The sequence below is a fragment of the Nuphar pumila genome, chromosome 2 (assembly GCF_984573655.1).
Source record: "Nuphar pumila chromosome 2, dmNupPumi1.hap1.1, whole genome shotgun sequence".
Lineage (NCBI taxonomy): Eukaryota > Viridiplantae > Streptophyta > Magnoliopsida > Nymphaeales > Nymphaeaceae > Nuphar > Nuphar pumila.
In genome coordinates, this window is record NC_143250.1 from 115,225,328 (window position 1) to 115,242,668 (window position 17,341).

Consider the following 17,341-nt stretch of genomic DNA (forward strand, 5'->3'; position numbering starts at 1 on the left):
AGACTTGTTTTGGAGTCATGCAGATTGACATATAATGGTTATTTTTGGTGATTCACATAACATTTTTACATCAAAGCCACGTTGCCTTCGTTCTTAAGCAGAGCAGTTGGCTTGTAAAGTTGGGAGATCCTTGCATCCTAGAGCTTGGGTTGACTACGTTGCATTGCTCTTCATGTCTTGTTATTCTGATTCACAACTGCATGGCTGCTATGTTTATTTGAACAAAGTTACATCGAAATGGTTATAGTCATAAAACAGAAGTAACGACCGATACAAGCTACAACTATGGTATTCTCTCACCACCGAGGTGGTATCCCATGTGGTAAGCGGGGTCCTGTGGCAAGCTTATGGCCCAGGTTCGAATCCCTGCCATATGGGGCTTAATAGATATCTGGTAGGGGTCTGCCTAACCCCAGCTTGCCTTTCAAAAAAAAAACTATGGTATTCTCTAAAAAAAAAGCTACAATTAGGGTATAAGCTCCCAGATGTTCATGGGATGCATGAAGGTAGCTTAAAACAAATTTGCGAGTGGCTTGTTCTTGATCAACTTATTGGGTGAGTTTCTGTTTTGGATATGAAGGGCATGTTTGGTAATGCAAATGAGAATAAATCTCATTGGGCTGATTAAACAGACTTCAGAAAAAAGTGGTGAGAATCCAACACTTATTTGCAATTTCTCATTTGAGAATCAGAATCACACGGGGTCGGTCCCCTATGATTCTGATTCAGGCACGTGGCCCAGCAAAACCAAACTTACGTGCAAGTGTTGATAGATTTACACTTGAAAAAAACCCTAAAATCAAGCTGGTATTCTTGTGTAGCCATGTGTAAGAAGTGATGTTTGGGATTTATACAGAAAACTAAGTCCGATTTTGTGAAGAAAACTCTTTCACTGCAGCATGTGCCAGTAGGATCCCAGCCATAGTTGGGAAACTTTATTTGGCCTTATGTATCTCATTACAGGAGTACCAGTACCTGGTACTAGGATGAAACTGGTTTTAAGAACACTGAAACTGATTTCAAAAACACCATGGAACTCGTCCCTAGGAATTCAGGAAATCAGTCCCTTGTACAAGTGAAACCAGTACCAAACCTGGTCTCATATGTGGTGGTGGCAGTCATTGTATCCCTCTTAAATAAGGTAAGACATTGGATAATAGGACCTCAACAACCCCTTCTACGCCATTCTTATATATGTAGATCTATCATAATTCCATTGAAACCATTAACGGTTCTCGCACTTCCATTGAGACTGTTGGAGGCTATTTTTTTTCTTAAATCTAAACCTGATTTTAGTACTTTTTATGTCGATTTCATGGTTGAGATTTGGAAGACGCAAGATATCATGATCATAATTGCATACACCTTTCACAAATTCTTGCAAGATGCAACCATTACATCATTGACCATATTAACTTGAGATTGTTCTACGTAAGTTGTGTCTACACAGTTTCTCAACTATCATAAACCAAAACAGGTTTGCACTAATAATGGAAATGACATTAATTTAGTCTCTGTTTGGGAGCTGGAGACGGGAGGGGAGATGGGAATGGTGAAAAAGAGAGTGAAGATGGAGCCTTTTTCAACTACATCATCACAAGTAGTTGGCATCGCCACTCTCATCACCCATTTGCTTTTTAACTCTCAATACCCCTCTCATCTCCTCTCCAACACCAGCTCTCAAACAGAGCCTTACCGAATTTCTGCTCACATGCAATCAAATTTGGATGCTTTTGAGGGTAATTACTGTTGAGGGAAGCAAAGTAGATATTAGAGATTTGATAGATTACCAGCAGTATTTCATGGTAATAATAAAAGTCCAAGAAAGGACTTTCATTTTCAGTCACCCATAGATGTGTTTCCGTGGTGCAGGGTTGACATGTATGATGTCTACCAGCCAGTGGAAAGTTTTAACAACTTGATGTATTTCCACCACATTTTCACATTGTATCCCTTTTCCAGGGTCAAGGAATTTGACATCGGTGAGATCGGACTGGCAGGCAGGAAAGCTTCTTTGCCCTTTGCAGCTGCCTATCATGAAACGTTTTTAAAAGCTTTTCCATTCTGCTAAAATATAGCACAGTGGTTGGGATGAGCTCAGCTCATTAGAGTACAATGGAATTGACAATGTTCAAGATTTATAAATGGCAAGTTTGAGATAAGCAAATGAGATTGAGAGTAAATTATAAAAAAAAATAACTCCTACAAACAATAGCACTCAAGTGGTAGGTGAAAAAAAAACAGGGTTTGATCTTGGATAGACTTAAATGTTTCCAAGCCAAGTTCGGTTAGGATTCATGTGGGTGCTGGTCAAGTCCAAGTCAAACTGCATTCTTAGCATATACATAGCCCCTAGGTAGGTATAGATTAGGTGCAAGTTGGTTCCCAGTTCATCTTGAGACAAAACAGCACACTTATGTTTTAGCAAAACAAAACTAGTAAACTTGAAAGAGCAGCAGCAGATGAACACTAGCATCAACCCTATGTAGTTTCACTTGTTATGGCTTCGGCTCAGAGAAGAATATAAGTGCTACACAGGGCTCTTTCCCATAGTCCTGACCATAAGTCAGCAATCATCACATCCCAAGTTCAGGAGCACATACATATGTTGTACAATACGCCATACAAAAAACATCACGCCCTTCAAAATTTTGGGCTTGCAGTCAGAAATAAACTTGTGTATATACTCATTGCACCTTCAAGCCAGTATCTATTTTCTACAAAAAATTCCAACTTTGCAACTGTCATCATAAAAAAAATCAGTGACAGAACCCTGAAAAACTGTCAGTGGATGATTTGCCTCATCTCCATGACAGCTTCAAGACTTCTATCCTAGCTTCCTGCAATTCATCCATTGATTATAAGAGGAAAATATTAAAAACAATAAATGTCTGTGAATAGAAGGTGAAGGGCAGAAAATAGAGATCAATGAGACGATCACATAATTCTATTTGATCAACTGACCTGATGATATCTGACATTCTTTGAGAAGGCAAGCATGAAACCAACATAATCCATTTCAAAACGAAGATATAGTACAGCATTCACTATCTGTCTCCACCAAACATCCCAGCTAGGTCTTTTGAACCCATCTGCTTCATCAAATTTTGAAGGCCACCCATGCCGCCAATTTGCTTCAGCATTTGTGGAGGAAGAACTTTGCTCATGTGCTGTGCATTCATGTTTCTAGACAAAGCACTCATTTCACCTTTCTTAGGAATCTTGAGCCCCTTCATCTTACTCCATATCTTGGCAAGTCGCTTATACTCCTCTAGCATGTCCATGACCTCCCTGACACTGCGACCGGAACCCCGTGCTATACGCAGGATCCGAGAGTCATTCATAAGCTTGGGATTTGAACTATCTAATTCTGCAGTAAAGTTAATAATCAGTTAGAGACAAAGAAATGGTACAACACTTCTGTCAAAATATCAATATTTCAACAGTTCATATGCTGATTCAAACTGGAATCGACTAACAAAGCGTTACTCTACAGACGTTCTCATGAAATCAAGCAGTTAACCACCTGTGATATTTAAAACTTCAGTATCAATGGAACAAGTTCAAATAAATATAGAATAAAAAATTCAAAATGCCACACCATTTCAAAAGTAAGAATCAGATGAATCATGAAGGGGGGCTATTGTTAAACAGGGAAAAAAAGGTGGTGTTCAGAACATGTATGCTGAATTACATGCACCTTAAAATGCATTTTCCACATTTTCATGGATACTACAAATGTTAAAAGCATGAAACAAATGATGCAGAATTACCCCAGCAACTTCAACCAAAATAAATCAAATATGTAATCCATATACTAGCTGGCATTGTGAACTGAACATTGGATCTTCAGATGCAGCAGTAAATAATTACAAAATAAAAACTTTCATAGCATTGAACCCCTGCTTTAGATGCAGAACTGGGGAATTACACAACAGAACTTCTGCAACATTCAATCCCTGATAACATGATGAAATAGGCAGAGGATAACCGATGGTTGTGCCAAACAGCAACGAGTGCTACAGAAATCTCTTTGCTCCCCCCAAGTGCCTAAAAGTTTCTGCTAATGTATATCCTCTTAGTTACAGAATGCCAAATCAGCATAACATTGCAGCATCAAGGAGTACAAAACTATAAAAGTTCATTTGGAAGATAACTATATGGCTGGAAAGTCAACTCACGACAGAATAAATGGTGGTTCAGAACATAATTTATAAAGCAGTACTGAAAGCCACTACAATCTCACACCATAAGAAATATTGTATTAGAGCATTATATGAAGAATTCCATTATAATTTGTATGATGGATGCAAGTGGAAATAATAAGGGAAAGAGAAGAAGGACAGGAAAGAGCCGGGCAACATAAGTTTTAGCTCTAGACAGAATGAAATGGAGAAATAGCTGTTAATATCAACCTCATGCAGTTGAGAATTGAGATAAAGAATTGATGATGATGATGAGGATGATTTAATCAAAACTTCCAGAAAAATTTGTGATCAACTTAAATGAACATAGATAAAGTCATGTGCAGGGAATCTATCTTTAACAACATGACCTCAACAACCATATTTAGAAATTAGCACTCAACCATATAGAGAAACCAAAGTCCGTTTGGCTGGAAACAAACAATTATTGAATAGGAGTAGGTAGGACAGGCTACCAAGACATCAACCATGAGCTGGCAAGGCAAGCTACTCCAGTATGGCAAGCTACACCTCCACAACCACACATGAGAACCGGTTTGTCACAAAATACAAAAATTCAGCAGAGTTTCAAAACAGATAACAGGAGAGAATCACTAAGAAATAAAATAATCATCTGACCAATCTGTGAAGTTCAATTCTGTCTATGCTAGTACAGAAATATCAGATAGGAAAATATCAATTTCTAGGCAAGATATGGCCTAACAGACCAGAAAAGTAACCAGCATAGGAAGCTCCATATATCCTTCCCCTCTCCCACCCAAACTTTGCCAGAACTGACTACTTGCAATTATTGAATGCAGCTCAAGTTGACAGACACTGATGACCATACCATCTCTATTCAGTACAAACATATGCTACTTGACCAAAACAGAAGTATCAATGAGAACAATCAAAAGCAAACCTATAACATGTCAAGGTCTATACAAGTGAACGGAAAGTGCACTGTTGCAGTCCTTTCCACTAGGAACAGCAGACATTGACAAAGTCAAGGATCCAAGAATTTCATCATGCATAGCAACTCACCATTGACATGCAACCCAGTACTACCACCACAATAATCACCAAAGAGCATATGTCAACAGAGAGAAAAGAAGAGAATTGAGTATGATATAAGCCTACTTTAGTTCGACATCAGGAGAAACCTTCAACATTGAAAAATCAAACTGAACCAATACAAGAAGGTGATGCCTTTTTATGATTGCTATAGTTTCCCAGATACCAAGCAGGTCAACACCCTCAGCATACCCTTTTCCAAGAAAGGAAGAAATAAAAAAGAAAAAATCATACTAAACTCAATTTTGATAATTGTGACTGAAATTCAAACGAATCAAAGCAACCTTCATTAGTCATCGAGTCCATCATGGTCATAAACCTCTTGATCCTTGTTTGGCTTTCTTTTTCCCGGCCCTTTGGCATCAACTCTGCACTAAATCCAGGTATCATAGAGAAAACCTGCAAAACTAAAGATTATTAGAAATGAAATGAGAAGTCTTTGAACATTATGATTAATGGCTTGTGCATAGAAATGTCCTACTTTCCCCCAAATTTAGTGTGCATTAGGATATAACAGGTGAGGATTCTTATTACTGGGACCACAATTTTCTTGTTTGAGACAAGCGGAAAAGGGAAACATAGTAAAGGCAGCTTTCCTACTTTTACCAAACACAAAGACAACAACAACTTTTACAAGAGAATACCCATCACAATGTAGCGACTTTACAATAAGGACTTTATGGTTAATAAAGAATCATAGGCCCAATAATCATGTGGGTTCCCATGCTTTCTATTATCTAGAAAACCTCACTAAAGAGATCAATCTTTTATTGAAAACACACCCTTAATAGTTGAAGATTACACCTAATTATTACCAAATCTATATATTTTTAACAAGTTGAAATTCCAATAGTTATTTGTAGTCTTAAGTTTTCAATCTTTTGTCATGTCTAGTACAAGCAAATGTGAACATCCGCATACCATGGATTTATGCTAGGCCGGCTCAATTAGATTCATAAAAGTGAAGAAGATGAATGCCAATTCAAGCTTCCACAGCAACAAAACAACCCAAACTAATGACTTACAATAAAAAAAAATTATGAAATTGAAGTTGCTTTTCTATTTTGAAAAGTTGCAAGAAATTAGGTAAACAAATGTTCTGAAAGAAAAGTGATCCAACAAATAACTAACTCATAGCTTTTAACCTATATATCGCATACATCATGAGAAAGCAGCAAACCTGTCCAATGGGTCCCATTTTCAGTATGTTCTGAAACTGTTCATACATGATTCGAAGAGTGAAGTTCCCTTCAGTAAGTTTCTGTAGTAGTTCAGGTTGCTGGTCCATAGGCACAACTTCTTGAATCTTGTCCATGAAACCAGACCAATCACCCATTCCTATTGAAATATCATGTGGCAACTTTTTGTAGTTAGCGAGTAGAAAAGAAAATTAACATGAAAATCCATCAAGACCAAGACAAACAGAGAAGCAGAACACGTGATCAGACCTAAAAGTCGGCTTACAAATGGCTTAACATCAAAAACTTCAAACTCATCCATGTGCTCTCCAGTTCCAATAAATATCACTGGACTCTTTGTGGCTGCAACACTGAAAATACAGAGTACATATATTTTCAGTTGTCTAAGAGAAGATTCATGATACTCTCAAATCCTTGACAAGTAGGCCTAACAAAAGCCAGAAACTTTTTAACTGATAAAATTTAGTACCACATGAAACAAACATTTATGCAATGCAAAAAATATGCATGATGCATATCTCTGAGTCATATGCACATGTTGGTTATTGTAGAACTGTAGAGAACAAGAACTCATGAAATTATCGTTAAAAGTCCCTCACTCAGTCCTGTCCAACCTACATTTCTTCATTGCCATCCCCATAGTTTTTCACCAATACAGGCCAATAAAAGCAGATCCTCCAAAGGCAACAACAGGTATGAGAGAATGTATCAAAGGCAATTCAGATACTGTGGGCAATCCTTGAACCATGAACAACAACCAGCATCTATTGAAGGCATCTTTCTCTCTCTCTCTCTGTGCAGAAAAATAATTGCCAAGTGGAAAATCTCCATCTATTCATGAATTTGGTCATAAACTATAAACTACTTTACTTTACGCTGGAAGACTGTGCACTGAAGGCAAGCCCTGTAACTAGCATGGTATCCTTCAACCCCTTACATAAATGGAAGAAATCCCAAAAGCAAGAACTGCCAACACATCTTTAAGGTCCTGATCATGGCTCTAATTTTTAACGGCAAGCTGTCAACATTCAACAATAGTTCTTCAGCAATTCAGGCAAATAGCCAATAAATGCAAATTCTACACAGTTAATGAGGTCGTGCACTCACCCACAGTAAAATGTTAGCACTTGTTAAAGTTGAACCTGCAGTAGTTTGGTACAAATTCTCTCTGTTTTATAAAAAATATAACAAAGCCAAAGGGGGATCTGCCTCCTTAGGAATCTAATGGACATTGCCTACGATTATCCCCTACTTACACATATCTATAAATATATAAATATATAAATATATGTCTGTGAGTGTGTGGGTTAAAGATTTGAGTTTCTTATTGTTCAAGTACTTAGTTGAAAATTTCTAGGCAAGAAACTCTTACAACTTTGTGTTAAATGTAATAAATGTAAACATACATGTATATATATGTTAAAATATTCATTTCTGTACATTTTCTGTATATTTATAGTTCAGGGGTATTTTGGTCTTTTCACATATAAACACACAATAAGTGTATTTTTCTTTTTTACTTTCCTTTTATTTATTTTTGTAAATATTCCCAGCCTTAAGGGAGTTTTAGGAATACTCCATAGAGTCATTGGACCCTACCCAACAACTATGTTTCTAGCCGTTCGGTAGGTCCCAATGGCTCTATAGAGTCCTCTCTATGTGTATATATAGGGGTTGATCCCCCCTCTCCATGTATTCTTTTCTCAAGGGAATTTCCCCAATACAATATCCTTTTTTATGTGAGTTTCAGCTCATAAGTGGCTTATCCTTGTGTGTCTTTGTATTCTCAAAGTATTCTCTTGCCCATAAGTTGCTCTCTAAAGCATATACATCGATTCGTGACATGGTATCAGAGTTTATCGACTCCTTAGTGATATTCATCCCGTTCTCAAGCATATTTTGAGGTGGTCAGTGATAATAATATCGTCTACAAAGTAGAAGAATAACAACCATAAAACTTGTACTTTTAACAAAAAGAGCAGTGTCAGTATAACATGAATGAAAACCCAGATGAGTCATTACATTACTAAATTTATCATGCCAAACTTTTGAAGCTTGTTTTAGACCATATAACATTTTTTTACGCTTAAGGATTTTACCCTTTTCAACACAAAATCCCGGCGGAGGATCCATGTAATCCTCTTCATTTAATTCACCATTGAGAAAAACAATTTTCACATCTAGTTGATAGATGGGCCATTTTTTAATAGATGCAACAGCTATAAGGGTTGTAACACTAGTCATTCTAGCAACCGGGGCGAATGTTTCTTCATAGTCAATACCATACTCTTGAGAGTACCTTTTGGCTACTAACCTATCTTTGTATCGTTCAAGAGACCCATCACTCTTGATTTTAACCTTAAAAACCCATCTACATCCTATAGATTTTTTTCCTACGGGTAATAAAGTTATTTTTCATGTTTTAGCGTTTTCAAGAGTATTAAGTTCTATATTCATAGCTCCAACCCATTGATGAAGATTTTTGGCCTCATTATAATGTGACAGATCATGATAGGAATGCAATGCAATTAGACATGACCTATATTTTGGTAATGTATAAGATACAAACCCATTTGGTGGGTTGGAGATACGATTAGATCTCCTAAGGGAGGTTTCCTCTAATGAAGAATTTTGAGAATATTTTTCTAAAGCATTTAGAGGATTCCTTTGTTCACGCCGGGTATAAGTTTATCAATAACACCATTATTTATCGGTGATTCTTTATGCACATTATCATCACCATTTTCATTGATATTTAAGGGATTATCCCTTATGTCATCCGAAGAATCATCACAAGAATTCAACTCTTCTTGTGGCAAGAGACCGAATAAAAATGTATAATCAATTTCATTGTTTTCTTTAGTTTTCTCAAAACCATTTTCATTTTTCAAAAAGGTTACATCTTCAAAAACATATAGTTTGTTGCTCTTAGGATCCAAACATCTAAATCCTTTTTTATTCTCTCCATAACCCATGAATATACATTCAATGACTTTTGAAGACAATTTATCTCTTTTGTGAAAAAGCACAAAACACTTACAACCAAAGACTCGCAACAGATTGAAGTTAGGTGTTCTTTCAAATAATTTTTCATAAGGGGATATGTTTTGTAAGGATGATGAGACCATTCTATTTATCAAATAAGTTGATGTTAGAGAGGCCTCGACCCAAAAAACTTTTTGGAATGTCTTTAGAAATAAGTAGTGCCTTAGTAGTTTCTAAAATATGTCTATGTTTTCTTTCGACTATTCCATTTTGTTGGGGAGTTCTAGGACATGATTTTTGGTGACAAATTCCGTTTAGTTTCAAATAATTTTGAAATTTATTTGATAAGTACTCACCACCCAAATCGGATCTAAGAATAGAGATGTTGCTTTGAAATTGATTTTTGACAATCATATGGAATCTTTTAAAGAAGGAGAAGACATTGGATTTAAAATTAAGTATATCCATACATATCTAGAGAAATCATTAATAAAGGTAACATAATATGAATATCCTCTTTTTGATATGATGGGAGGTCCTCAAACATCTGAATGCACTAATTCAAAAGGTCTCTTGGAAACAAAGGTTCTATTTGGAAAGGGAGTGGATTTCATCTTTCCAAAAATACTATCTTTGCAAACTAAATTTTTTTCATTGCAAATTTTTTTCCCAAAGGAAAGAAGATACATCTTAGAGAAGCTTGGATACCCAAGTAGTTTATGCCAAGTTGCAATATCTTTATTTTGAACTTAATTACAAAAGGAGTTTAGAGGAAGGTTTAGAGAGTTCATGTAGTAGAGATCTCCCTTCCTATGGCCTTACCCAATCAGCTTCCCGGATCGGAGATCCTGCACGGAACAACCCTTAGATGAGAAGGAGATTCCACATTCATGATCGAAAATTTGTGAAATGGAAAGAAAATTCAAACTTGGTTGTCGAATAACTATTACTTTTAGCACAAAAGGTTTTTAGAGGAATTTAATGTTCCAACACTTTTAAGTTGCAAAGATGTTCCATCGGCAGTTGAAATATAGGAGGTTTTTGAATTAATGCATAAGTCAGATAAACCATTCTGAAGAGGTGTCATATGGAAGGAGGCCTCCGAAACAAGGATCTAAGAAGACATACCTGAAGGAGAAGATGAGGCTATTGTGGCACCCGATGTGGATGGAGATTTGAGTAGCATTTGAAGTGCCTCCAATAATTGAGCAAGAGAAAAATAATCTTTTCCTTTAATTAGTTCTTCCTTCCTTGGTGTGGTTTCTTCAACGGAAGCAACTTTGTTCTTCGAGTTTTCATATAACTTGGGGTAATTAGGCCTTATATAACTCGGTTCATGGCAATGATGGCAAATAGCCCCTTTATAGCTTCCATTATACCTATTTTGTCTCTCAAAGTGTGGAGGTTTGTATGTTTTGACATTACTGCCGGGCTTGGACACTCGTCTCCTCCTTTATCATACTTAGACGAGTCTCCTCTTTGCATATTTCAGCAACGACATCTTCCAAAAGAAGAGGCTTAGATCTATGAAAGAGAGACGATCTAACTTGTTCATATTCGGGCCTAAGCCCATGTAAAAATTGGAAAAAGTACTATTTTTCCATTTGCTCTCTTCTTAATTTGACATCATCACCAGCAACCCACTTGGGTTCAAGAAGAGATAGTTCATCCCCATAAGGGACCAATAGTGCTAAAATAATCGCGGACACTCATGTCCCCTTGTTTAATGGTACGTATTTTTTCATGGAGAAAGAATTGCCTTGCAAGATTTTTTTGTGTATATATACCTTTCATAATGAACCATGACTCGTTTGCCTTGTGAAATTTGGCTATGTTGGTACAAATCTTGAGCTCAACATTGTTCATGAACCATGCGAGGATCTTGGCATGTTTACTTTCCCAATCTTCTATCTTGGATTGATAATCCTCAATAGCTTTTGTGCGAGCATTTCCTCTTAGAGTTTTTTCTTGACCTCCCTCCATCTTGGTGAGCTTGAGTTGAAGTTCCAGAATGAAACCCATCACATATCCCCTAAGCTTCTTGCCTTTGAGGTTATTCTCCATGGTGGATGCCCACATCATGTAGTTGGTATTATTTAACTTGAAGGATAGATCAATCTTATGTTCATTCTCTATAGTGACTTAGAGAAAAGAATGACAAAGAGTATGGAAAAGATCCTCCACTTAAATTGCGGCAAGGACTTAATTCCCGAATCACAATCTTTGAATGGTCACCTTTTAAGAGACCAAGAGCACAACCAAGCTATGATACCATGTAATAAAGTATGCGGAATTACAAGCTTAAGATGCAAAAGCATCAACCAAGTCCAAGAATAGACAAATACAAGTGCACAATAAGCATATAAGCAAGAAGTCCACAGAGAGACAATATAAAAGGTCTCGAAAGGCAAAGCAAACAAGTAAAGAATGAATATTATTGAAGGAGACTTTGAAAATACAATGCAAGAACAAAAAGGGACTCTCCCCTATTTATACACAAAAAGGAGAGAGGAGACCATTGGGAGCTCCCCTCGTAGAGTCGTTGGGGAGCTCCCAACGGTCATATTTATGATCGTTGGGGGCCCCAACGGCATGACATGTGAAAAGACAAAAATGCCCCTATCAAGCAAACAAGAATTATATATATATATATATATATATATATATATATATATTTTAACATTAGTGTACCATTTTCAAGCCACCAAGAAGATGCAAAAAAAAGGTGGCTATAGGAGGTACAGGAAGAGGAACGATACAAGCATCATTCAATACATATGGAAGGGAGGAGATGAATAGAAAAGTAATGAGGTATTTTTATTTTAGTTCACTTCCATTTAATGTAACTAGAAATCCTTATTGAAAGGATCTAGTTACTTCACTAGCAAATTTTAACTTGAGTGACTATGTACCTTCAAGATAAAAAAAAACTACGAATGACAATTCTTGCAGAAGAGGGCAAATGTTGAAAGATTGCTAAAGATTAAGAAATTTTCATTGGAACAAAATGGAGTTCCAATTGTTTTTGATGGGTGGAGTTCCAATTGTTTTTGATGGGTGGAACAAAAAAACACCCGCACCCGCAGCTATGTCACATGGCTGCGGGTGCGGGTGCGGATGCGGATGCGGGTGCAGGTGCAGGTGCAGGTGCAGGTGCAGGTGCAGGTGTAATTGTAGGTGCAGCACTTTCAAAAATGTTGGGTGCAGGAGTGCAAAAAAAAAAAAATATATATATATATATTATAATTTGTAAGTTTTATCAGTTAACAACAACAACAACTATGTCTTCATCCCAAAACAATTGGTGTCAGCGATATGAACCAAAAAAGAAAATCATTCTGGGTCTTCCACATGAATCCTTCTCCTCCAATCATTTCTATCCAATGTCATGTCCTCGGTGAGGTTCAAAGCATTCATATCCTTTCCTATCAGCCATACAAGTCTTCTTAGGCCTACCCCGACCTCTTTTAACTAATATATTTTCCCATTTCTCCATCCTTCTAACTGGAGCATCATTAGGCCTTCACCGAATATGTCCAAACCACCGTAAACGATTCTCTCTCATCTTATTTTCAATGGATGCAACGCCTACCTTCTTACGTATCTCCTCGTTTCGAATCTTATCTTTTATTGTATTTCCACACATCCATCTAAGCATACGCATCTCAGCTACACTCATTTTTTGAATATGATGTCTCTTGGCAGCCCAACATTCCGTACCATATAGTAAAGCAGGCTTAATTGTGGTCCTATAAAACTTTCCCTTCAACCGCAATGGCATTCTACGATCGCACAACACTTCAGTTGCACTTTTCCATTTTATCCACCCAACCTTTATCCTATGATTTACATCTCCATCAATTTCTCCATACTTTTGAATGATAGATCCCAAACATTTGAAACAGTTATCCACTGATATTTTTTGCTCACCAAGCTTTACTACACTCCCATCACTACTTCGTTGCTTACTAAACCGACATTCCATATATTCTGTCTTACTCTTACTCAACTTAAAACCTCTTGCTTCCAATGTCTATCTCCATAATTCTAACTTAGCATTAACCCCAACTCTAGACTCATCAATCAAAACAATATTATCAGCAAACAACATACAACACGACATATTTTCTTGAATTGATCTCGTAAGCTCATCCTGTTAGATTTTCAATCTCCAGGTCGTTCCACGCGTGAAAGCTGAGAAACAGAGAGAGATAGAGAAAGGGAGAGAGAAGTTGGGGAAAAAACCGATACCCAGTTGTGTTAGGGTCGGCTGCTGTGTATACTCCTTTATATTAACATGCTATTACAAAATTAGGGTACTAAAATACCCTCATTACAATAAATTATATTACACAATGCCATTAATGAGAAGTCACGGGTCTGGATCTCCAGATCCATGACCCGTTACCAGAGAAAACACTTCTTTTCACCCTCCCTCAAGTTGTGCATGATCTTGAACCATGAACTTGCCTTTTAACATCCAAAATCTGTCTTTTGTCAATCCTTTTGTAAATATATCCGCCACTTGATCTGTAGTTCGAACAAATTCAGGTTGAATCTCTTTCTCTTCTACCTTTTGTCTCACAAAATGCTGGTCTATTTCAATATGTTTGGCACGACTGTGATGGATTGGATTAAAGGACATACTAATGGCACTCTGGTTGTCACACAAAAGAAGTGATCGAGAGATCGATTCTCCGACTTCTGTCAGTAGATGTCTAATCAAAGTAGCCTCAGCAGTGGCAGCTGCCATTGACCTGTATTCAGCCTCTGTACTGGATCTGGCAACAACCTTTTGTTTCTTACTACTCCAAGAAACCAAATTCATCCCAACAAATACACAATAGCCGGATACTGATCTGCGTTCATCTAGATCTCCCGCCCAGTCTGCATCAAAATAAATAGTGATCTCATGTGCATTTTGCCCATTTGTCTTTCGCTTATATATGAGACCATCCTCAACCGTTCCCTTCAGATATCGTAGTATCCGTTTAACTGCTTCCATATGCCCTTCACATGGTGCATGCATAAACTGAGAAACTTGATTCACGGAGTAGACTATATCAGGGCGAGTAAAAGTGAGGTATTGTAACATACCCACTATGCTACGGTACTGTGTGGGATTATCAAAAGGATCTCCGTCTTGAGAGCTAAGCCTTTGATGAAGAACGCTAGGAGTACCCGCTTTATTGAGAACATCAATGGTATACTTATGTTGAGTGAGAGTCATTTTTTTAGAAGTACTGTCGACTTCAACTCCAACAAAGTACCGTAGTTTGCCAAGGTCCTTCATTTTGAACCTCTGATTCAAGAGATGTTTGACTTCTTCAATGTGCTCATTGGAATTACCAGTGATGATGATATCATCCACATATATCAACAACAGAGTAATTGTGTCTTGGTTCTTAAATATAAATAAGGAGTGGTCAAGAAGAGATTTCTTAAAACCATATTTTTGTATTTCAAGAGAAAAGCTGTCGAACCAAGATCGAGATGCCTGCTTCAATCCATATATCGCCCTTTTTAGTCTGCAGACATATTTTGTAGGATTACCTTCTGCGTAACCAGTGGGTTGTTCCATGTATACTTCTTCTCTCAAATCTCCATGAAGAAAAACATTCTTCACATCAAGTTGGCTAATAGTCCATTGGTGTTCAATAGCTAAAGAAAGTATGACTCTGATTGTCCCCATCCTCACCACTGGACTAAAAGTTTCATCATAATCCTGTCCTTGCTCCTGTGTAAAACCTTTGGCTACAAGTCTCGCCTTGTATCACTCTATAGTCCCATCTGGTTTATACTTTATTTTGTACACCCATTTCGAACCAACAACGTTTCTGTCAGGTGGTCTTGGTACGACATCCCACGTACCACATTCATGTAGAGCTTCCATCTCCTCATTCATTGCTTTAATCCATCTTCTGGAATTTGACGCTTGAGAGAACGTTGTGGGTTCATCTTCTTTATTCAAGGCTGTTAGAAAGAGTTGAAAATCTAATGAGAAATTTTCATAATTGACCCACCTTTCAATTGGATGGCGAGAACGTGTGGATCTTCTAGTATCAACGATGTTGGGTGTAGAGGATGCGTCCATATCCGAATTAACTGTGGTGGGCGTCTCTCTTTCTCGTCGAGTGTAGACGAGGCCTTTATACCTTTCTGGATTCAAAGTTGGGTCTGTATTTTCATGGGCAATTATTTCATCAGTAGACACAGGTCTCTTATCCTTTTGAATGCAGTTTGAGCAAACATCACTAGCTCCTGAGAGAAGTTCATAATTCAACCAAGGATAATAAGCCTCAACTTTAGGTTTTGATTCTGAAGAACTAGTACATCGACAATCAAAATTCAATTCATCGAAGATGACATTTCTTGATATTTTGATGCGCTTGCTCATCGGATCATAGCACCTGTACCCTTTATAGTCATCAGCATAACCCACAAACCTGCACTTCAGGGCCTTATCCTGAAACTTATGTCTCATTGAACTGTCAACATGAACATAGCATAAACAACCAAACACATGCAAATCATAGTAGTTGGGATGTACACCAAAAAGAGACAAGGAGACTTGTTTTCCAAAACAGTCATGGGCAATCGATTTATCACATGAACTGCAGAATGAAAAGCCTCTGTCCATAAAGTGATCGGAAGACTACTGTCATGCATCATGCTCATCGCACTCTCAACAATATGGCGATGCTTCCTTTCAGCAATCTCATTTGCTGAGGTGTGTGTGGGCAAGACACCTTTTTCCTTATCCCGTTACTTTGAAGAAAGTTAGTAAAGTCAATGGAAGAGAATTCACCTCCTCCGTCACATTGGAAACTTAGGATGTTTTCAGAAAATTGGTTTTTGACAAAGGAATGGAAGTTACGGAACAACTTGAAAGTCAGATTTATGTTTCATGAAAAATATCCAAGAATAACAAGAATAACTGTCAACAAATAAAAGATAATATCTAGTTCCAGATATGGAAGCAACTGGAGCAGGCCCCCAAACATCAGAACAGATAGTCTCAAAAGGTCTTGAAGCTCTTTTATTGATAGAATGAAATGGTAAAACATGACTCTTACATAAGAGACAACTAGAACATTTGTTGTCATTGACATTATTCCTAAACTTGACTTGGGAATGAGGTTATTTGAAACAGGTTTTTCAATGAAACTACTATTGCAGTGACCTAGACGACCATGCCAAAGGTTTGAATTATTGATTTCAGAGACACTAAAAACATAGGTAGGATTTTCAGAAGGCAACGATGATTGGAGCTTCAAGTTTGGGTCTGCAGAGCGAATATGTGCTGAAGGATCTTCTTAAAAAACATACATATTGCCTTGCCGTTTTCCTCTAGCGAACGTCTCTTTCGTGCAGAGATCCTTGACAAGAACAGAAGAGGGAGTAAATTCAACTGAGGCTTTGATATCATCAACAAGTTTAGAAACTGAAACGATGTTTTTCTTTGATATTAGGAGCATAAAGAACCTTTGAAAGGTTGATGGAAGATTCAAGCAGGGGTATAATGGAGTTTCCAATATGCGAGACAGAGTGGTGTGATCCATCTCCAGTAACTATACTACTTCTACCAATGTAAGGAACAAGTTTTAGGAGCTTACCTGCATCACCAGTAACGTGAGTCGCTGCGCCAGAGTCCACATACCAAGTACCTTGCTCATTTTATTTCATATTCAATTCTGTTAAGGCTGACAACAATAACTCCTTTACTTCTCCGTTGGTCCTTGTACTGTCTGTGCCTCTTTTTGCTTCAGTTTGTGTTGATTTTCCTTTATTTAGGGGATTGAACCAGCAATTAGCTTTGATATGCCCCTTTTTATTACACAGAAAGCAGGTAGGAATTGGCCTCTGTCTTTGTGGATTGGTATATGTGTTGGGTGTAGG

At 37.4% G+C, this 17,341-nt stretch overlaps 1 protein-coding gene across 1 annotated transcript in view; it reads right to left on the minus strand.

The window, feature by feature from the left end:
- Positions 1 to 2,463: 2,463 nt before the first annotated feature.
- The window catches only part of LOC149846838 (signal recognition particle subunit SRP54 2), a 51,390-nt gene continuing 36,512 nt past the window's right edge, over positions 2,464 to 17,341 (minus strand). The window contains exons 7-11 of the mRNA XM_089996605.1: positions 6,707 to 6,807; positions 6,439 to 6,596; positions 5,543 to 5,657; positions 2,965 to 3,370; positions 2,464 to 2,840 (exon numbers count right to left, since the gene is read on the minus strand). Coding sequence (XP_089852731.1) covers positions 3,048 to 3,370; positions 5,543 to 5,657; positions 6,439 to 6,596; positions 6,707 to 6,807 — 697 coding nt within the window. The 3' untranslated portion in view covers positions 2,464 to 2,840; positions 2,965 to 3,047. The remainder of the gene's footprint in view (positions 2,841 to 2,964; positions 3,371 to 5,542; positions 5,658 to 6,438; positions 6,597 to 6,706; positions 6,808 to 17,341) is intronic.